Source organism: Balaenoptera borealis (assembly GCF_965194805.1).
Source record: "Balaenoptera borealis genome assembly, chromosome: 3".
Lineage (NCBI taxonomy): Eukaryota > Metazoa > Chordata > Mammalia > Artiodactyla > Balaenopteridae > Balaenoptera > Balaenoptera borealis.
The window spans coordinates 159,618,291-159,640,273 of NC_138866.1; the positions used below are offsets into that span (position 1 = coordinate 159,618,291).

Genomic DNA, 21,983 nt, shown 5'->3' on the forward strand with positions numbered 1-21,983 from the left:
GCTCCAGACGCGCAGGCTCAGTAATTATGGCCCACAGGCCCAGTTGCTCCGCGGCATGTGGGATCTTCCCAGACCAGGGCTCGAACCCGTGTCCCCTGCATTGGCAGGCAGATTCTCAACCACTGCGCCACCAGGGAAGCCCTAAAGTTCAGCTTTTGACCACGAAGTCCTTACTTAATCCATCTGGAGTTAACTTATTTGCATGCTATGAAATAGAGATTGAATTTCATTTTTTTTTTATATGGAAAACCCACTTTTTCTAGCTGTTTATTGAATAGTCCCTCTGCCATGCTACCTCCTTCATCATTCCCAAGTTTAACTCTCCATAAATAAACTCTTCCAGGAAAGGTGTGTCTCCACGGGATCAAGAAGGGCAACATCTCTGGTGAAATATGCTGGGTGACTCAGATGAACACCGACTTTATTTCAAGTCATCCCAAACAAGAAAAAGCCAAAGTGTATGTATTTGTCAATAAATATATACACGTATTTATACTGGGGGTGAAATGATAAAGAAAATGTGATGACTGATAGGTGTCCATGAAATATAGAACTTTCTTGCAGTTTTGAAAAACTGCACCTTCATCTTTGATGAGAGGTCCAGGGATCCATGCAAACAAGAGCAATCTTGGCTTCCTTATGAGCCACGGAGAACAAGATTTAACCTTCCTTTCCACCTGAGAAAGTAGAGGGAACAAGGCTCAGATTCTGGCTGTGGGTAGAGAAATATACTCTCAACCAGGCGTGTTCTTTCCTGATGAATGTTCGGTTGCAATTCCTCAAATCAGTCTGTGAAATCAGAAAGATTGTTTCCAAGACCACCTGGAAGAACTAACAAGAATATATTTCTCTTTTCATTCACTTAGGATCCAGATTAATTGTAGAAAACTTAATCCAAATTGCAAGAATAGGAATTGAAATAATCATTAGGGCCCTGAGGAAACACTCCTATTATTGAAGTGGACTCCATGATGGTTCTGCTAGGGATCTGCTCCAGGGGAAGTGCTGGGTGTCGTATTGAGATGCCCTAGTGCTATGGTGCTCTGCGGAGCCTATAGGGCTTGAAGTCAGGCTGCTGGAGTTTGAGTTTTCCTGCACACGAGCCTCCCTCTGCCTCCCTTTTCTCATCTGCAAGGTGGGAACAGAAGTGGGGTTGTTTGGGATACAGTGAGATTCCAGGTAGGGTCCTAGCCTAGGGCCTGACATCTTTCAGCAGCTCATTATTATTACTATTAGTCATCATTATTACTCTTAGTAATAATAGTAGTAATTATTATTTGGCATTTTAATGATGTCTAGCTGACTTGGGTTTTCATGGGCAAAGCTTATAAATAGGACATTTTCTGTGCCCAGTTAGGGTTCATGCCTATTTCCTTCATTTTAATCCACAGCAACATGCTGTTAACCTCTGATTTCTTGAGCCTGGACCTAATCTGGAAGGTCAGAGCCATATTTTAAGGTAATTTCATGCTAGTTATTATGGGACTCCTGAGTTTATGAAGGAAAGCATGCTTGGGTTTGTACTTGCATCAGATCCTACATGACTTCATGGGGAGATTTGGTTTTAAGGGTCATTGAGAGCAGATTGGGCCTTAGCCTTTATCTCTTTTTTCAGGTATAAAAATGAAATAACGAGAAAATAAAACACAACAAATTACATACTTTTGAATAGTCTTCAGATAACACAGCTGTCTCTTAAAACTTCAGTCCACAACTCCTCTCTTATTTATTGGCCAAAGCAAGTCACAGAGCCGTGCCTGAGTTTAAGAGGGTGGTCGAGGGAACCTTCTGCATGGTGGAGCGCTGAATATTTGTGAGCACTTGTACCCATTAGAGGCACAGTGTGACCCACTGTACTTGCAGTTTATTTATTTTCTAATATTTTTGTCTCTAAGGGTCCCAGCACAAGGTTTGTCCATTTAAAATGACTGAGACATCTCTAGGGAGGGAACTACGGGAGAAGAGGAAAGGAAAAGCCCACAAACCCCACAGATGTACTTTTGGGAAGCAAAGATGCCATCTGATTCCTCCAGGTAGAGTGAGCAGACAGCTGCCCTCACAGGACCCGGGTGGCAGAAGCATTTTAGAGTAGAGACAATAATTTCTGATTCTAAACCTCTGACCTGCCAGGTGCATTCCGTCCTGTCTCGCCCACTCCATGCTTTCCCTCTGTCCACTTCCGTAAGCTCTCAGGTCAATTATTAACTCAGAGTTTTGTTTAAAATTCTATCCCAGGATTCCATTACCCGCTTCTGTGGAGGGGGGACTTCTCTCTTCCGTTTCTGCCCCGATGTCTCCAGGTGGTAAGTGAGGGTGTCCTGTTCCAGGCCCTGAGGGTGACATCCTGCAGGTCCTTGGGTGCCATCAAGTCCTGGCAGGAGATCCGCTGACATTCTTGGCCTCAACTCCCTCCCTGCACCCAGGCTCCTTCCTCGCTGAGGCCTGGAGAGTGTGCGGTCCTGGCCCGCAGTCCCCTCTGGTCCCCACATGGGCACCTGGAGACATTTGGATTCTGTTCAGGCCACGTTCACCCCGAGGGGAGCTCAGAGCTTAGACCACCTCTGGAAGCTCTCTCTGGCTTTTCCCACTTCTAGGGGTGCAGGATTTGTGTTCCTACTCTCAAAACAGCCAGACTTCCCTAGGCTCTTTTTTTTTTTTTTTAAACAGCTTTATTGAGATATAAAAATTATATACACTTAGGATGGACAACTTGATGTTTGATCCATGTATACATTATGAAAATATTACCAGGATCACACTAACAAACGTCTCTGTCACTCTACGGTTGCCCCTAGGTTCGTGGGTGTCCCAATTTAATGGAGTGCCTGTATCAGAACCTACCCACCTCCGCAGAGCACGGAGCAAGGGAAGGTGGAGGTGCTGAGCTAGACCTCACCCCTTCTCTTCCTTAACCTCGAGGAGGGCGGGGGAGAGTGGGTGTAGGGAAGGAAACCAGTTCTCCCGGTTGTCCCGCAATCCCCCACCTGTTTTGTCCCACACCTGGTGGAGTGTTCTTTGAACAGCAGATTAACATCTGGTGGCTTTGCTTTCATGAGTCCGAGTGTAGGTGGCTGCAGGGGCACAGAGCAGAGTTTGGTGCCTTAATTTCTAGCTCTGCCAAAACATCATACTTTACGTATCACCCTACACACCGTCTATGGAGCCGTCTGTCTGCAGGTTTTCCCTAGAGAGTGGTGCTACGTATTTGTAAAACGAATATATGGGAAACTCAAAATCCAGGGGCCCTAACAGAGGTTTCAACACTGTCGTCTTGATCTACGTGGGCTGGATGTCCCGCTCACTGAAATTCACGTCTCTGGGTGTGTCTGGTGAACCTATAGGGACAGGATGCAGGAATCTATTTGCGGTTTTGGAGAAGTGAGCCCAGGGGACAAGCATAGGGAGGAAGGGAGGACATCCTTGTGTCTGTCTGAGACTGTCCCGTTCGTCTGGCCCCTTGGCCGTGAGTGAGAACCTGATGGCAGGAAAAGCTATAGGCATGAGCTGAGGGTACAGGATTCACGGAGGACTTGGTGAGACTCCAGGTCACATGGAACTTGTTTTAGAGCAAATACAGTCCTGACAAGCAGATCCCAAAGGTGTCTGAGTGAGACGGGGTGTGTGTGTGTGTGTGTGTGTGTGTGTGTGTGTGTGTGTGTATGAGACTGTGAGTGTTGTGCGTGTGCCCGTGAGTGTGTGCTGGGCTAAAGTCCTACACTAGCAGGTGGAGCAAGAGCAAGGAATTATGGGTTATCACCAACAGCCTGGCTTGGTCTGAACCTACTGGCTCGTGAGGCCAGAAGACATTTCAGTCAGAGACCAGTCCCCCACCCCAACCCCCCCAAAACCCTGAACCCTGCCAGGAATTTCAGACAGAGGTGAATTTTTTAGAAAACGTTTTATTGGGGGGGGGGGGGTTAATTGAAACTGCACATATTTGAAGTGTACAATTTGATATGTTTTGACATGTCTGCACCTGTAAAACCACAATCACACAAATGCCCCTTTGTAATCCTCACTGTGCCCCTCCCTGCCCCTCCCCTGACAATCTGCTTTCTGTCACTGTATATTAGTTTGCATTTTACAGAAATTTATATAAAATAAATGGAATCAAGCAGTAAATACTCTTTAAAAATTGTGGTTAAAAACATATAACACAAAATGCACCGTTTTACCCATTTTTAAGTGTACAGTTCGTAGCATTAAGTACATTCAGAATGTTCTGCGACCATCACCACCATCCATCTTCAGAACTCTTTTCATCTTGCAAAATTGAAATTTTGTACCCGTTGAACAGTAACTCACCGTTCCCTACTCCCTGCAGCCCTGACAACCCCCATTCTACTTCATGTCTCTGCTTCTGACTAAGTACCTCATATTAGTGGAATCAGACAGTATTTGTGTTTTGTGATTGGCTTATTTCATTAGCACAATGCCCTCAAGATTCATCCGTGTTGTTGCATATTGCAAAATTTTCTTCGTTTTTTAAGGCTGCATAATATTCCATCGTGTAGATAGACCACACCTTATTTATCCATTCATCTGTTGATGGACACTTAGGTTGCTTCCATGTTTTAGCTATTATGAATAACGCTGCCATGAACGCGGGTGTACAAATATCTTCTTGAGACCCTGCTTTCAGTTCTTTGGGGTATACACCCAGAAGTGGGATTACTGGATCATATGTAGTTCTATTTTTTAGTTTTTTGAAACTCCATACTGTTTTCTGTAGTGGCTGCACCATTTCACATTGCCACCAACAGTGCACAATTTCTCCGCATTTTTGCCACCACTTGTTCTTTTTTTTTTTTTTTTAATTAAAAAAATTTTTTGCCTGCATTGGGTCTTTGTCGCTGCACGTGGGCTTTCTCTAGTTGCGGCGAGCTGGGACTACTCTTCATTGCAGTGTGTGGGCCTCTCATTGCCATGGCTTCTCTTGTTGTGGAGCACGGGCTCTAGGGCGCACACGGGCTTCAGTAGTTGTGGCGTGCATGCTCAGTAGTTGTGGCTCACAGGCTGTAGAGCACAGGCTCAGTAGTTGTGGCGCACGGGCTTCGTTGCTCCGCGGCATGTGGGATCTTCCCAGACCAGGGATTGAACCCATGTCCCTTGCAGTGGCAGGTGGATTCTTAACCACTGCACCACCAGAGAAGTCCCATTTTTCTGTTTTTTTGATAATAGCCATCCTGATGGGCATGAGGTGGCATCCCATTGTAGCGTTAATTTGCATTTCCCTAAGATAAGGGATGTTGAATATCTGGGAATATACTCATGGCTGATTCTGGAGGAAACTATTGCTGCTATAGAAATCAGTGCTGTTGTAACTGCAAAAAATTTTGGAGCCTATAGTGGCAGTCAACCACCGTTCTCTTTACCAAGGCTGCCAAAGGCTGCTGGAGCCTGCAGCCATCTCTCGCTGATGGAGATGCTACTAAAAGCAGAAAGGAATGTTTATGGCTTCTCTTTTTTCGTCTGCCTTACAGACTCTTCTTAGGACTTCCCACTGGCCACCTAGCCCATGGCTGGGGCAAGAGCATCTGGGAAGTGTAATTTGCAAAGACTCAGACCCTGACAGCAGGGAACAGGGCATGGAAGGACAGGAAGTCATCACATATCTGCTGCTGCATCTTTTACTTCTTTGCTGATTAATGGTATTTACCTGCACAATTAATCACTTTGCTCTAAAGCATTTACTCCACTGAAGATTTCAAACACTTCATACCTTCTCTTATTAGGGTCTATTCTGTCAAGGTAATCTGAAGAGCTTAAGCCAGATTTTCTGTTCCAAGTCTGCTAATGGAAAACACCTAGCCACCCACCTTGCCTGACTGCTTGAAGGTAGTTATTAGCCTTTTTTTTTTTTTCCAGATGGAATATTCTCTTAACCTACCCTCGTATCAGTAGGATAACATCATATAACTAGGATAACATTGTAGAAGAAGAGGTCATGGGTTTTGCATGGCACTCCTTCAGAGGAGGAATGGAATAACAAAGGGATTGGCTTTGAAAATCTCAGCAGCTCTCTCTTTCTGATTCCTGACTAGCTGGAAAGTACCGTCTGCAAGGAACATCCCCATGTGAGCCCATATTTTTGGAAAGCCTTCAGGGACACCTTAAATTAACTACAGTCATTCTCTGAAGATCAGTAAGGGAGTAGTCAAATTAGTGCAGAGAATTGATGCCATTTTCTCTGATATACTTGTTCACCTCCTGGAGGGAGAATTTTTTTAGATAACATTTGTGGAACAGAAAACATGTACTTACTTGAAAGTCTGCTTAAATGTCATATGCTTATGTATACGTATAGCTGATTCACTTTGTGATAGCAGCAGAAACCAACACACCATTGTAAAGCAATTATACTCCAATAAAGATGTTAAAAAAATAAAAAATACAAGGAGAATATTAAAAAAAAAGTCCTATGCTAATTCTTGTCCCATTTTCCACTGAAAATATTTTGATACCGATATGACTGTATAAGCCAAATTTGGGGGAGGTGCATGTAGGGTGGATGATTGTTATGGGATGTTGATACAGCTGCTCTAATGAGGGCAAAGGTCACAGTGGCCTAAAGGGGAGGGTATTTTTTATTTTTTTTTTGGTAGTTATAACTGTTATAAATATCACATCTGCATTTTATTTTTTTAAAAAACTTTTTATTTTATATTGGAGTATAGTTGATTAACAGTGTTGTGTTAGTTTCAGGTGTACAGCAAAGTGATTCAGTTATACATACACATATATCTATTCTTTTTCAAATTCTTTTCCCATTTGGGTTGTTACAGAATATTGAGCAGAGTTCCCTGTGCTGTACAGCAGGTCCTTGTTGGTTATCTATTTTAATATAGTAGTGTGTGTACATGTCAATCCCAAACTCCCAATCTATTCCTAGGGGAGGGTATTTCTGTCTCATGTCCAGTGCAAGAGTAAACAGCTCTGGCGTGGCCCCTCCATGTCAGACATCCAGGCTCCTTTGGTTTTACTTCCCTGTTAAACTTAATGTGTAGTTTTTAATTCCACTGCTTGTTCTAGCTCCCACCACCAAGACTACCTGCCAGCCAGTAGAAGAGGGTAGGAAGGGCAAGGCACACCTGTTCTCTTCAAGCGCACCTTAGAAACTGCTCACTTTACTGCACTCATGTCTCACGAGTCAGAACTTAGTCACGTGGCCCATTTAGCCGCCGGGGAGGCTGGCAAACGTAATCCTCAGCTGGGGGAGGGCTGTGTGCCACTAAAACCTGGGCTTTCATTACCAAGGGAAGACTGGATTTAGGGGTCATAGCAATCTCTGTCAGAATAATTTATTTTCCATAGTGGTTTTAAATTCCCAGTCTGACATCTCTGCCATATCTGAATTTGGTTCTGATGCTGGCTCTGTCTCTTCAGACTGCATTTTATGCCTTTTAGCATGCCTTGTAATTTCTTTCTTTTTTTTTTTTTTGGCTGGGCTGCGAGGCTTGAGGTATCTTAGTTCCCCGACCAGGGATTGAGCCCAGGCCCTTGGCAATGAAATCGCCGAGTCCTAACCACTGGACCACCAGGCAACTCCCTAGCGTGCCTTGTAATTTTCTGTTGAAAGCTGGATGTGATGTACTAGGTAAAAGGAACTGAGGTAGGTAGGCCTTATGGTGTGAGGCTTTGTGTGTGTCTGCCTAGGAATTAGGCTGTGTTTAGCGTTTACTATACCTGTGGAGGCTGAAATTGCCTATGGTGTCATTGTTTTTATCTCCCTGGCTTTCCCTGGGTTTTCTCTGGGTTTCCCTAGAGACTTTTTCTTAAATAATGTCTAAGATGTGTGGGTCTTTGGGCTGTGTTTCCCTGTTATCATACAGGAGCCGTACTGATGTGATGGTGAGGTGTGGGGGAGGGATTGTCTTACCATTATCTTACAATTGTCTTACAATTAGGGGTTACATCTCCTTAGTGAGCCTGGGGCTGTGCTTCTCCCCCAACCCCTCAGGTGGGATAGAAAGCCTGGATAGGAATCCAGGAGCCTGGAGTTGATATTTCCCTTCACCCATGTGGAAGGTAGAGCAGGTCAGAGACTTGGGCATTTCCCTTCCCTCTGGTGCGTTAGGCTTAGATAAAACCCAAGATAGTTAGGGAAGCAGTTTCTCCCAGGGACAGGCCTCCTTAAGGAGAGCAGAGTGTCTGGTATATTTCAAAATTGGTTCCTTTGCCCCCTCCCCCTGCTGCAAGCATGAGGGGGTTTTCTCTGACCGTCACCGTGAGGACCTGGTTCACCCCCGGGAGGTAAAACTCATGGAGACATCGGGCCCCCTATGACTGGACCCCTGGAGTTTATACCTCCCAGACTTGTCCACACCGAGCCTCCAGCAGTCATGGGTTTAGGTTTCCCTGCCCCAGAGTCTGCTCCTGGCCTTCTGCTCCAGGAGGCCGTTGATTCTTTGCATCCACCTGTCTGTCACTTCACTTTGGGGGCAGAGCTTTGCCCTGTGACTGACGGATCTGAGAAGAGTCACTGGTGTTCAGTTTGTTCAGGGTTTTCTTCTTACCCCAGCCCCTGGAAACTGCTAATTTGCTTTCTGTCTCTTTGGAGCTGCCTATTCTGGACATTTCACATAAAAGGAATCATACAGCATGTGACCTTTTGTGTCTGGCTTCTTTCACTTGGTATAATGTTCTTTAGGCTCATCTATGCTGTAGCCTTTATCAGGACTTGATTCCTTTCTACGGCAGAGTCATATTGCAGTGTGTGGAGAGACCATGGTTTGCTTATCCATTCCTCCGTTGGTAGGCCCTTTGGGTTGTTTCCACCTCTTGACTGTTTGGCTGTGATGCTGTTATAAGCAGTCGTATACAAGCTTCTGTGCAGACACGGGTTTTCTTCCTTCCTGTGGAACATGCCCAGGAGTGGAAGTGCAGGGCCATCTGGTAATTCTTTAACTTTTTGAGGAACAACCACCACAGTGGCTGCACCATTTTACATTCCCTCCAGCAATGTATGAGGGTTCCTATTTCTCCACATCCTTGTCAACATTTGTTATCTCCTCTTTTTTTTTTCCCTTAAAGTCGTCTTAACAGTTATGAAGTGGTATCTCACCATGGTTTTGATTTGCCTTTCTTTTTTAAAAAATTTTTATTGAAATATAGTTGATTTACAGTGTTGTGTGAGTTTCAGGTGTACAGCAAAGTGGTTCAGTTATATATATATATATATATATATATATATATATATATATATATATATATTCTTTTTTTACATTCTCTTCCATTATAGGTTATTACAAGATATTGACGATAGTTTCCTGTTCTATACAGTAGGTCCTTGTTGGTTATCTATTTTATATATGGTAGTGTGTATATTTTAATCCCAAGCTCCTAATTTATTCCTCCCCCCACCCCGTTTTGGTAACCATCAGTTTGTTTTCTATGTCTGTGAGTCTTTTTCTGTTTTGTAAATAAATTCATTTGTATCATATATTTTTTTTAGATTCCACATATAAGTGATATCATATGATATTTGTCTTTCTCTGGCTTACTTCACTCAGTATTATAATCTCTAGGTTCATCCATGTTGCTGCAAAGGGCATTATTTTATTCTTTTTTATGGCTGAGCAATATTCCATTATATATATATATATGTATATATATATATATATATATATATATATATATATATATATCTGATTTGCATTTCTGAAATGACCAATGATGATGTGCTTGTTAGCCATCTGTTAGGACCTCTTCATATTATTAAAAAGTATTGAGGCTCCTCAAAACTTTTTGTTATGTAGTTACATCTAGTGATACTTAGACACTAAAACCAAGAAATTTTAAAAATATTATTTATTAATTCTTCTATAAACAGCAGTAATAAACTCATTATATGTTAACACCAGAGCAATGACATCATCACATATCATGTAGCTTCTGGAAAACTCCACCATACATTTGTAAGAGAATGAGAGTGAAAAAGGTAAATAACATCTTAATCACAGCTGACCCTTGAACAACACTGGAGTTGGGAGCAATGACCCTCTGTGCAGTAAAAAATCCACGTGTAAGTTATAGTTGTCCTTCCGTATGTATCTGTGGTTCCTCTGTATCCCTGATTCTGCATCTGCGGATTCAACCAACCATGGATTGTGTAGCACTGTAGAATTTACTTTAAAAAAAAATCCACATGTAAGTGGACTCGTGCAGTTCAAACCCGTGTTGTTCAAGGGTCAACTGTATTATGGAAAAATATTGATCTCATAGACCTCCCTCCCCCAAAATGAGTAATGATAATCCAATTTGATTCAAGTAAGATAAATAAGATTAAAAAAATTTTTTTTCTGGTCTTAAATTCCTCTTAACATTAGTTTCCCCAGAAAACATATACTTGCGGGGTGTTGACGATGGAACCTGATGGTACTTGGTTGGTCACAGAAAGGACAGAAAATGGTTCTTTAATCTAGATATGGACCTGCTGACTCCTGCCCATTTTTTTCGTAACATTTTCCTGCCCTTTCAGAAATGAAAACTGGCTGCTGATTTAAATTTTTCATTAATCTTCATTATGTGATTTTGTTTAACCTGGACATCTAAGTCAAATGCTTGAGAATTGACATTTTTGGCAAGAGTCTGAATCTGCACTGAAATCTCAGCCCCTGAGGCTGATTTTTCCAGTGAGAGTTGAGGGTGCAGGCATAAACCCCCTGCTTCTCAAAGTGTGGCCCTGGACCAGCATCATCAGCATCACCTGTAACCTGTTAGAAATGTAAATTCTCAGGCCCCACCCCAGACCTGCTAACTCAGAAACTCTGGAGGTGGGCCCAGCCTTCCGTGTTTTTTTTGTTTGTTTGTTTTGTTTTTTATTTTTGGCTGCGTTGGGTCTTCGTTGCTGCGCACAGGCTTTCTCTAGTTTCAGAGAGCGGGGCTACTCTTCGTTGCGGTGCGTGAGCTTCTCATTTTGGTGGCTTCTCTTGTTGTGGAGCACGGGCTCTAGGTGTGCGGGCTTCAGTAGTTGTGGCATGCGGCCTCCATAGTTGTGACTTGCGGGCTCTAGAGCGCAGGCTCGGTAGTTGTGGTGCACGGGCTTAGTTGCTCTGCGGCATGTGGGATCATCCCGGACCAGGGATCAAACCCGTGTCCCCTGCATTGGCAGGCGGATTCTTAACCACTGCGCACAGGGAAGTCCCTCCTTCTATGTTTTAACAAGGCCTCCAGGTGATTTTGGTTTGCTCAACGTTGTGCTAACAGTTTGAGGATCACTGGTGTGACCTTGTGCATAATTACATGCTCTCCCTCCCCCGCCCCCAACTTCCTTCTTTCTTTCCTTCCGTAAACATTGAATGTATTGCTCCCTTATCAGTGTTTTTATGACACTTCTTTGAAAATGTACACATTTGCACATTGTGTGTCTGTCTGTAAACATCAAATTCGTGCTGGCCAAACACAGAGTATCATTTACAGCAATCCGAGAGAAACTAACTCTTGAAGTGGCCCATCAGTCATGTACAGCTGAAGCTTTTTGACCAGGATAATCCATTACCTAGGACCTAGCTTATGCCCCTTCTCCCGACATTAACTCCAGTGAAATCTTTTCAAATATTGAAGCTCTACAGTTCCAAGGGCTTGGTTTCCCTCTTTTGGTATTACCCAAAGACTATTCCCCCATGGACTCTGTTCTTTAGAAACTCAGAATTGAAGGTTCAGTGGAGGGGGGCTAGTTTAGAGCACTGAGCTAAGGTCAAAAGGATTCCTAGTTACCAGTCCAGAGTTCTTAGGGGGCATTCATTAAAGGATGTGATCAGGAGAATGGGCTAGTCAACCAGAGGCTGGGAAAGGACCTACGTGGACCAAGGAACAAGGTCCAGTTACATAGGGTAGAGAGCGTGTGTGTCTATTTACATTAGTGCTAGGGTTTTCCTTGGGATTTCTAAACTGGGAAGTTGGGATGAACTTAGCATGAAGCTACTCTTCTTTGTATTATACATGGTATGGAGAGAGTTCCATGCCGGTCATGCTTTAATGAACACATACACATGAAAATAGGACCAAGAGTTCTGGTTTTTCCTCCCCATTCCTCCAGTGACCTTGGACTTGCTGCCTACATGCAGGTCAAGCTCACTCGTTGATACTACAGAGCTGGCTTCACGATGGGGTTGCAGGTGCCTGGTGTCCTGTGATGTGACTTCAGAGCTTTCCAGAACCCATGGGATCAGGAGATGCCTCTTGGATGAGTGTTTAGCTGCCTTGATTTTGATTGTGGTCCATGATATCTGTGGGTTCTTCTTGGCTTCTTCTTGCCCTTGGTTTTCTAGATTGTCCTTCTATTCTTCTTCCTGTAGTGATATAACAAGTCATAGTCATGGGTGTAATACCGCACCAAGAAGAATGTGGTCTGCACCCCAAACTGATGTGGATGGAGCATTCAACAGAGGCCCCCATTGACCACTAACTTTAAATCCCACCCCAGGATACTGTGACCTTCCCACATGCTGACCACCCCTCTAGAGGTGAAGACTGGCAGCCCCGTGGTCCTCATAGTGTGATGATCCAATCACTGTGTGGTGAGTAGGGCTGAGAAAGAGCCTGAGACCCGGACCATTACAGGTGTGGAGGCTGGGTGGGTCTTAGGGAAGGGGCTACAGGAGGGGGTCTGCTCCAGGGCTACTCCCCACGGGGTACATGACCGTCACGTTACATGTCATCCTAGTGTGTAGTGACAACAGTCCCCCGTAACACTCTAACATCTGGTGTCATCCCCAAGTCAACCCTCTTCCTTAACCCTCACTTCTGATCAGCCACCAAATCCTGCTAACTTGACTCACGTATTTCTTGATATTTTTCCTCCTTTTTTTTTTTAATTTATTTTTTATTCATTTATTTTTGGCTGTGTTGGGTCTTCGTTGCTGTGCGTGGGCTTTCTCTAGTTGCGGTGAGCTGGGGCTACTCTTCATTGTGGTGCACGGGCTTCTCACTGCGGTGGCTTCTCTTGTTGTGGAGCACGGGCTCTAGGCGCGTGGGCTTCAGTAGTTGTGGCTCGCGTGCTCTAGAGTGCAGGCTCAGTAGTTGTGGCGCACGGGCTTAGTTGCTCTGCGGCATGTGGGATCTTCCCAGACCAGGGCTCGAACCCATGTCCCCTGCACTGGCAGGATTCTTAACCACTGCACCACCAGGGAAGTCCTTTTCCTCCTTTTTAACTTATGTCCACTGACCTAGTTCATGCTCTCCTCGTCCCCTGTGTGGATTTATTCCATCGTAACATAATCAAACTGCCACCACCATTACCCACCTTAAATCCAGCCTCTATTGTGGCCGACTGTTCAGAGGGCCAGTGCTACCATTTATCGCATAATCAAGCTTCTGTGGCTCGCTGTAGTCCTCAGGATCCGGCCCAAGCTCCTCAGTCTGGCCTGATCTTCCAAGACTTGGTCCCTGGCCATCCCCACAGCACCACTGTCACCACTGCCCCGTGCACTTTACACCCCAGTGTTCAGAACTGCTAGATCCTCCCAGACGTCCTCATGCCCTTCAGGCTGCCTTACTTCTCCTCCTGCCCCTCTGCCTTGCAGCTTCTCCTGCCGTTCTTTATCTGGCTGCTGGTATCAGCTCTGAAAGCCTTCTGGGTGTCCCCATATAGGATTAGGTGTCCTTTCTCTTCGTTCCTGTAACACGTCAATCTTAGGCTTTAACAAATTACATTTAAAGTCTCAATTTTTTTCCCCTTCTCCTCCACTGATCTGTAAGCTCCTGAGAGCAGGGGCCATTCGTATTCATCCTTAGGCCCCTGGCAAGTGCCTGGTACATAGGAGATATTCTCGTAGTCATTTTAAAATTGAGATATAATTGACATAGAACATCGTGGAAGTTTAAGGTGTACCGTGTGTTGATTTGATACATTTATATATTGAGATGTAATGAACACCGTGGTGTTAAAGCTAACACTTCCATCATATCACATAACTGTCATTTCTTCTTGGTGGTGAGAACATTTAAGATCTAGTCTCTTAGCAACTTTTAAGTATATAATACAATGTTGTTGATTATAATCACCTCTGCTGTGCATTAGATTCCCCAGAACTTATTCATCTTCTAACTGCAAGTTTGTACCCTTTGACCAGCATCTACGTAGGAGATATTCTATCAAATTTTTTTGGAAGTATATGGAAGACAATAGCTACATAAAAGGAATAATAAAACCAACTAGCTGTGCTAAGGGGTTTTCATGAATTGAAAACTCCTAGTTTTCTAGCTGGCGCTGTACCATAAGAACTTCCTGTGGTGATGGGAATGTTTCGTATCTATGTTGTGTAATAACACGGCCACGTGTGACTATCAAACACCTGAAATGTGGCTAGTGCGACGCGTAGACCGAATTTTTAATTGTATTTAATTTATTTAAGTTTAAACTTAAATATCCACACGTGGCTAGTGGTGACCCTATCAGACAGTACAATCCTAGGCTTCCCCAGCCCTTCCTCAGCCCATGGGAACATCTGGTTACTTCCTAACTTGCTCAGAGCTCCCATGGGGCAAGGCTCCAAGAACTGGTGTGTTGGCAAATGTTTAACAACCAGCTCTCTGAAAAAGGCTGCCCGTTTCCATGGTGTAAAAACTCCCACCACTCCCAGTTTCAAGCTACCTTGAATACAGAGTTGGGAAGAGACGTGCAATATAAAACCGTCATATAGATAGTATTTCCTTGATACAGATACACAGATGCAAATAACCCTGAGAATAAAGTAGTAAAATGCAGTAAAACAATTAGAAAGTGATTAATTTTGAGTACTTATTAACTTTTTTTTTCTCTTTTAATAAATTTATTTATTTATTCATTTTTGGCTGCATTGCATCTTCGTTGCTGTGCACGGGCTTCTCATTGCGGTGGTTTCTCTTGTTGTGGAGCACAGGCTCTAGGCTCATGGGTTCAGTAGCTGTGGCTCGTGGGCTCTAGAGAGCAGGCTCAGTAGTTGTGGCGCATGGGCTTAGTTGCTCCGCGGCATGTGGGATTTTCCCGGACCAGGGCTCGAACCCGTGCCCCCTGCATTAGCAGGTGGATTCTTAACCACTGCGCCACCAGGGAAGTCCCTGATTTTGTTTTTAATATAATTTATTTAACTGTAAGTTTATATACTTTAATTTTTAATAATGGCTATGCTTAAAAGCAGTTCTCAAAATTCCAGAACATCTAGCTTTTGGCTCTCAGGAGCTGGTGTACGTCAGCTCCTAGTAATTGCTTTAAAAAATTTAAAAACTCAAATGTAGTATTTCTGTTTGGCCACAAGAGGGCACCAGCAGATGAAATTCAATTCTAGGAAGGCTTTGGGACCAGCTCTCTGGGTCAGTTTGAGGTGTCTGTTTAGGTCTCCTGGAAGACTGCAGTTCTGGGAGATCTTGGAAACTCATATAGTTTCATGCAGCTCTTGGTTTCACAACATCAAGTCCAAACCTTTCCCACTCCCAAATAGCTTCATCCTTTTGTGTCCGAAGGTTTGGGTCTTTAAGCTACCAAATACAAAGATCCTTGATAGGTATTAGGTCCTGTCAGTGAGGGAAGGAGAGGATCTGTGTGTGGGGTAAAGATAACGTCTTGGGCAATTTACCTGCATCATCTCACGGAATCCTATAAAAACGCCTCAGGAATCAGCTAACACGTAGAGGGATTGGTAGGTTGCCGGGTATGCGAATAATTCCTAACACAACAACCCTAGAGGGTTTCTCCTTTGCGTTGCAATCATTTGTGCTCTTTAATTGACACAAGGAAAACCAGGAGTTTATCGTGGGCCTGACGATCAAGATAAGAATGGAAGGAATCTGATGATTTCTGTCTGGCTAGGCAGGCTGTGGGGTCGGAGGGCTTTGGTTCTTGGCGGGGGTGGGGGGGGTGACTCTATCTTCTCAGGGTCTTCTGGGGGGTTTATATCAGGGTTGGCAGAGTGCACTCGGTGCGGAGGGGGTAGGGGATGCCCTGGGAGGTGGGGAGAGTGACAAGCTAGGTCTCCATAGTCCTCTGTCTAAAGGGAGGAAGAGACTGACTCTGTGTGTGTGTGTGTGTGTGTGTGTGTGTGTATGTGTGTGAAATGATTTCACTCTCTTGATTCTTAACACTGTTAGTGCAGTGGGTCTCAAAGTTTGGTCCCTGGACCAGCAGCATTGGCATCACCTGGGCATTTGTTAGACATGTAAAATTTCAGGCCCCACCCTAGACCTGCTGAATCAGGGACTTTGGGGGTAGGCTTGGCAGGCTCTGCTTTAAGAAGCCCACAGGGAATTAGGAATTTGGGATTAACAGATACTATATATAGAATAGATAAACAATGAAAACCTACTGTATAGCACAGAGAATTATATTCAGTATCTTGTGATAACCTATAATGGAAAAGAATCTGAAAAAGTATATATACGTGTATTTATATGTATCTGAATCACTTTGCTGTAAACCTGAAACACTGTAAATCAACTGTACTTCAATTAAAAAAAACAAGCTCCCCTGGGAGATTCTGAGGCACTCACGTTTCAGAACCACGGGTCCAGCTCGGGGTTATCTAAACTGGATGTGTATGTATTAGATGCGACTGAGGAGCTTTTAAAAAGTACTAACGTCCCAGTAACAACAGGGCATATAGTACGTACACGGTCCCATTTACATGAAATGTCCAGAACGGGCAAATCCATAGAGATGGAACGTAGATCGGTGGTGGCCAGGGAATGGGGCAGGGGGAATGGGGAATTGGGAAATGTGGGTTTTCTTTTTGGGGTGATGGAATGTTCTGGAATTAGATACTGGTGGTGTATCACAACAGTGCTGAAAACCACTGAATTACACACTTTAAAATGGTTAAAATGAAGAATTTTATCTCAATTAAAAAAAAAAAAGTACTGATGTCTGGGGCCCACCCAAGCATTGGTATTTTTAAAATCTCTCCAGGTTGTTCTCCTCTGCAGCGGGGGAGAGTTAATGCAAATAAGTCCACACGTGGGGTCGCGTGGGTCAGGTTCCCGGTCTAGGGGGCTCTGGTGTGAGCATCTGCATTGGGGGGTGGGGAGCGCAGGAGAGGACCAGGGCGGACGCTGCCCTTGGTTCTCTGCTGCCGGCTGACAGGGGCAAAGAGGTCCTGGGCACTAGACAGAGGTTGCAGTTTGGGCCTCTGCTGTGCAACCTTGTCCACGTTGCTTAACCTGCCGGAGCTGCTGTAGCAAAGGTTTCAGGTTGCCATAATGTTCGCAAGATAAGCATGGACCCTGGCATACAGTAGGCGCTCAGTGGATGTTCGCTTCCTTGGCTTTCCCATTTCCCTGCCGCTGTAATTCTGTGGGTCGACTCTGGGAAGACATGCACTGGCCAGTTCTCCCTCTGCTGCTCCCCAAACCCCTGGTGGTGAGGGAGGAAGTGGGTGGGCTGGGGGGAGGGGGTCCCTGCCCAGGTGCTTTCCTGCGCGGCTCTCCCCCTCCCCCCAGCGTGGGCGGGGCTTCCTCGCTCACCCGGGACTCACCATCTCTGCTGCCAGGTGAGGCCGCTCAGGAGGAGGATGCTGATGAGTAGCAGGATGCAGCCGGCCACTGTGGACGGACAGGCAGGTCAGGGAAGGGGGCCCCGGGGCTGAGAGCCCGCCCCCTTGTATCCGTCCCCGCCCCCAGCAAAGGGCTCGCGGAGAGGTGAGAGCTGCGGATTGGGCCGCCCCTTTTCAGAACGCGGCTCCCTCCAGGCAGAGTTTCCCTGGAGGCTCCAGGACCAGGGCCGGGGGTGTGGACTGGAAGGGCACAAGCCTTTCCGCAGGGGGGGCTCCACTCTTTCCGCGGGGAGCAGCTGACAGGCACCCTCTTCAGAAAGGTTCAGAGTCCCGGCCTCAGTTAAAGAGGCCGTGAGTGAGGCCCGCGATGGGTAAAAGAAATGTTGAAATATAAAGATACATGATAAACACTTAGCATCTCCTGAAAGTGTTCTATTTCCCAGATGCTGCTTTCCTGTGGTCCTGAAACTGTCAAGTTATCCATACATCCATCTGTCTATGTGTCTTAGACGTGCCTCAAAGCCTGTTTTTCTCCACTCACCCCCCGCCCCTTATGAGATATAATTGACGTGTAACATTGTCTAAGTTTAAGGTGTGCAATGTGTTGCTTTGATACACTTATACATTGCAAAATGTATTGTAATTACCATTTCTTTTTTGGGCCAAGAACATTTCAGATTTACTCTTAGCAACTTTCAAGTCTGCAGTACAGCGTTGTTAGCTGTGATCACCACGCTCTACGTTCGATCCCCAGACTTGCTCCTCTTCTCACTGGAAGTTTGTGCCCTCTGACACCCGCCTCCCCATTTACCCCACCTCCAGCCCCTGGTCACCAGCATTCTGCTCTGTTTCTAAGAGCTCGGTTTTGGTCTTTATTTTGTTTTTTTCTCAAAGCCCGTTTTTGCCTCCCACCAGGAAACACCTGGAGTGTTGATGGCATGCTTCTTCTCTCTTCCGCTGGTTCTACCACATCCCCGCACCCTGACCTCCCCTCACACGGAGGTGCCGGGTATTTCGTCCTCTAGGATCTGGTCAGGAGGCACTGGCTGAGGCTGGTTTGAGACCTCACTCCTAACTCACTACAACCGGTGCCTGTGATTCCGAGTCATGTTACTATCTGGATTCGTCTTTGACTTTTATAAACATTGTATAGTGTAAAGAGCTAGTTTATAGTAACTAACCAAGCAACTCACCAACCCACCAAGCAAACGTCCCCTGGTCTCTGTCTGGTGCACGTTTTGTCACTACCCACCTGCGATCTGATACTCGGTTGTAAATATGAACATATCCATGGTCGCAGCCACTTCTGTGGGTGTTTGGAAATCTGTGCAAACGAGAGAGAAGGGTGCTAGTCACTGCTGGTCGTGGGGCTGCACAGGGCTGGGAGAGTCCAGGCTTCTCGGGGCTGGGGGCTCGGAGGCTACTGGAGAGCTAGGACAGACCAGGGGAGCCTGGGGCCAACATTTGAACATTTCGTTCTTCTGCCTCGAGGTGCCGCCCTCATCCTGTTTCTCCTCCGACACTGGCAGTGTTTGAGGACTGGGAGGTTGCACGCAGGTGTGTGATCAGCTCTAGCACCTACGGGCAGCTCCAGGCCAACTCCTCCCCTTATCCTGCATCATGGTTTAATAGCCAACCTTTTATCTTCCAAGAAACTCCAGCTGTACCTGTGGTACCTGCCATCCTCGTTGTTAAGGGAAAAGAAGTTTCACTGCCAGGTGGAACATCTGTGCTCTCCTGAGGCTCTTCATCACCTGGAGGAGAGAGTAAGGATGCTTGTGGAACAGAAGGTGCGAGTGGAGGTCTCATGTCCACCCCCTCCCTAGCCCCCTCAGCTGACCCCAGATGCACTAGCTGAGGTGTGAGTCTCAGTTCTCGGTTCCCCATTAGGGTCACAGCGAAGTGGCTCAGTGGCTGCAGCAGAGCAGGAGGGAGGGAATTTTGTGACCCTGACCCTGGCTTTCTACAGAACTCTGAGGAACTTTCTCCCCACGCTGCCTACTCAGCTCTGGTTTCCTTCTGTGGCTTGGAAACGGGTCATCATAATACAAATACCATCGAACCATTAAACGAAGTAGAAATGCACAAAAGGAGAGCTTTTCTCTGTGACAGGCTCCCCATTGCTCGTGGACACGCCTGGCGTGCAGTGTGGCTCATGGGGGTCAGGCTATGGGAAAGAAACACAGCAGCCCCCCTAGAAGATCCAAGAGGGAGACGTGGGGTCTCGGAAACCGGGGTGAGCAAAGAAACCACTAACACTTAGGGTCAAATGGAAGTGACTTTTGATTGTAGAAATAGTAAGACGATTTCAGAATGAAAATAGCAGAAGACCTCAACGTAGGTGGCTTGTCTGCGTGTGTGAATGAGCGTGCATGCGTGTGCATGTGTGTTTGTGCTTGAAAAGTCCCTTCCCTGCACATGTGCACTTTGGCAAAGCTCAGGTGGAACTCACACAAGAGGAGGGGGCATGCTAATGGTGTGGCATGGCACAAATAATGGATTTCCATTATGTATCAGCAAGTTGGAAATGTGTGCATGGCATGTGGACTTTCCTTTTTGAATGAGGAAGTCTTGGTAGCTTAGAGGCAGAAGGAAAATTTCAGGATCAGCTAGAAAAGGGGGCAGCAGGATCGCCAGTGAGGTAGCACCCAGGGGGGCTTCAGAAGACCTTTCTTCCTCTTCCATCTCCTGCTATTTATCCCCATCAGGGTACAGGGGACCTCAGGTGATGAAGACCTTGGAGGTTATCTAGTCTATTTTCTAGAATGAGAAAAAACAGAGGCCCCAAGAGAGGAAGAGACTTGCCCAAGGTCACGTAGCGGGTGGGTCAGGGATTCCAGCCTGGTCCGCCCGACGGGAGCAGCAAGGTGGTAGACCTGGCGGGGGGCATCTCCATACCTGGAAACTGACTGTTCTCCCTTTCACTTATGCACTCAAGCTTGGGCTGGGTCCACCTCATCTTCCCATAGATCATCTTGCAGGTGCTCTTGGTAGGGCCTCCCTGTAGGGCCCTGAATCCCTGAGTGCACTGGTAGTAAACCGTCTGCCCCACCATGAAATGGTAAATTCTCTTCAAAGGTTCACGTTCATGTTCCCATGGTGGAGGCTCCTTGCAGTGACCTGGAAGAGGGCAAGGAAATTCCAAAGGCAAGTTGGGGAGACATTGTGAGTCCAGGTTGCCTCTTCCTAGAGACTGGACCATGGTTCTTACTCTTTTCTTTGTCCCCTTCCTCCCTGCCTTCCTTCCTTCCTTCCTTCCAGTAAGTATTGATAACATCTACGTGTTAGGACCTTTGCTAGACACGTTGTGAAAAGGCATAAAGACCCAGTCCCCCTGCAAGGAGCAGACAGTGGATCTGGTAAGGAAGCACATACAGGCAGAACGTGGTGAGGATGACAGCCAAGAGACAGACGCTTGCTCTCAGAATGCAGAGAAATGAGCAATTACTTCTGCTGATGGTGAGAGATTTGATAAGTAGACAGGCGTGCGAACGGTGGTCTCAGTTTAGGGCTAAAGGCAGGCTCAAGCCAATCTGGGCCAATGAAATGTGGAGACCTTCTGGATCCCCACTGCTAAGTGAGTTGCAGCTGGTGGTCATCTTGGGGCCGCGGCAGAAGGACTGGGGACAAACCCAAAGCCAGGAGGAGGGGAGCACTGAGATGATCTTGGAGAAATGGAGCCTGATCCCTGATCAAGCCATGCCTGAAGCTTGACCCAGGTGGGCCCTTTTAAGAGCTCTGGAAACTCCCATGCCCAGTAACTTTCCACTCACCCAACTAAAACCCAAGCCTGGCTGACCTTTAACCTCAGACATCATGTCCTGCTCTGATTTAATCCCAGAATCCACCCCCCTGCCCCCACCAAATCTGGACATATGGACCACAGGTCCCTCTAAGCCCAGAAGTGTGAAACTGCATATATGCTCTGACCTTCCACAACCCCAAGGACCCATATAACCTTTCCCAGCACCCTCTGTAACCCTCTGCAGCAGGAGGCCGAGTGGTCCCGTCCTGGGTGGTCTGCTCAGTGCAGCACCTTGCAAATCATGACTGAACGTGTGTTTCAGTCTCAGAATCAAATTGCCTTTACAGTCAGTAAAATTCATAACCGTCTGAACCCATTTGAATTGGGTTTGCTTCTTTCAAGTGAAAACCTCCACATTAAGACAATCCGTGAAGTATCCCTTAGCCAGAGCCAGCTGGTTATCTCTTGAGTAAGGTAAGTAAACTTTGACCTCTTGAGAAAGCTTTCAGTAATTGTGGAAGGTGATGCGGGAGAAACAGGGAGAAACAAATAATTAAATGTGTTCGGAAACCTTGTTCCAGCACAAAGTCAGAGTGAAAAGGGCTGGAAACAGCATGTTGCAGCGTAGTCCTTGGATTAGTCATTGGGTTTTTATTTTTTTAATTAATAGAAGATGAAAATAAACTCAGACTAGTTTAAATAATTAGTAGCAAGATCCCTGTTCTAATTCAGGAGACCCGAGGCCTCATTTCAGTCCTGTTATGTGAGTTTAG

General features: G+C 45.8%; 1 protein-coding gene across 2 annotated transcripts in view; it reads right to left on the bottom strand.

The window, feature by feature from the left end:
* Positions 1 to 7,423: 7,423 nt before the first annotated feature.
* The window catches only part of IL2RA (interleukin 2 receptor subunit alpha), a 48,244-nt gene continuing 33,684 nt past the window's right edge, over positions 7,424 to 21,983 (bottom strand). Inside the window, exons 4-8 of one of the 2 annotated variants that reach the window (XM_082387190.1) lie at positions 20,364 to 20,585; positions 19,133 to 19,219; positions 18,718 to 18,789; positions 17,448 to 17,514; positions 7,424 to 12,293 (exon numbers count right to left, since the gene is read on the bottom strand). In XM_082387190.1, coding sequence (XP_082243316.1) covers positions 12,269 to 12,293; positions 17,448 to 17,514; positions 18,718 to 18,789; positions 19,133 to 19,219; positions 20,364 to 20,585 — 473 coding nt within the window. In that variant the 3' untranslated portion in view covers positions 7,424 to 12,268. Of the gene's footprint in view, positions 12,294 to 16,662; positions 17,327 to 17,447; positions 17,515 to 18,717; positions 18,790 to 19,132; positions 19,220 to 20,363; positions 20,586 to 21,983 lie in introns of those variants that run through there. The other variant, XM_082387189.1, reaches the window with a different exon arrangement.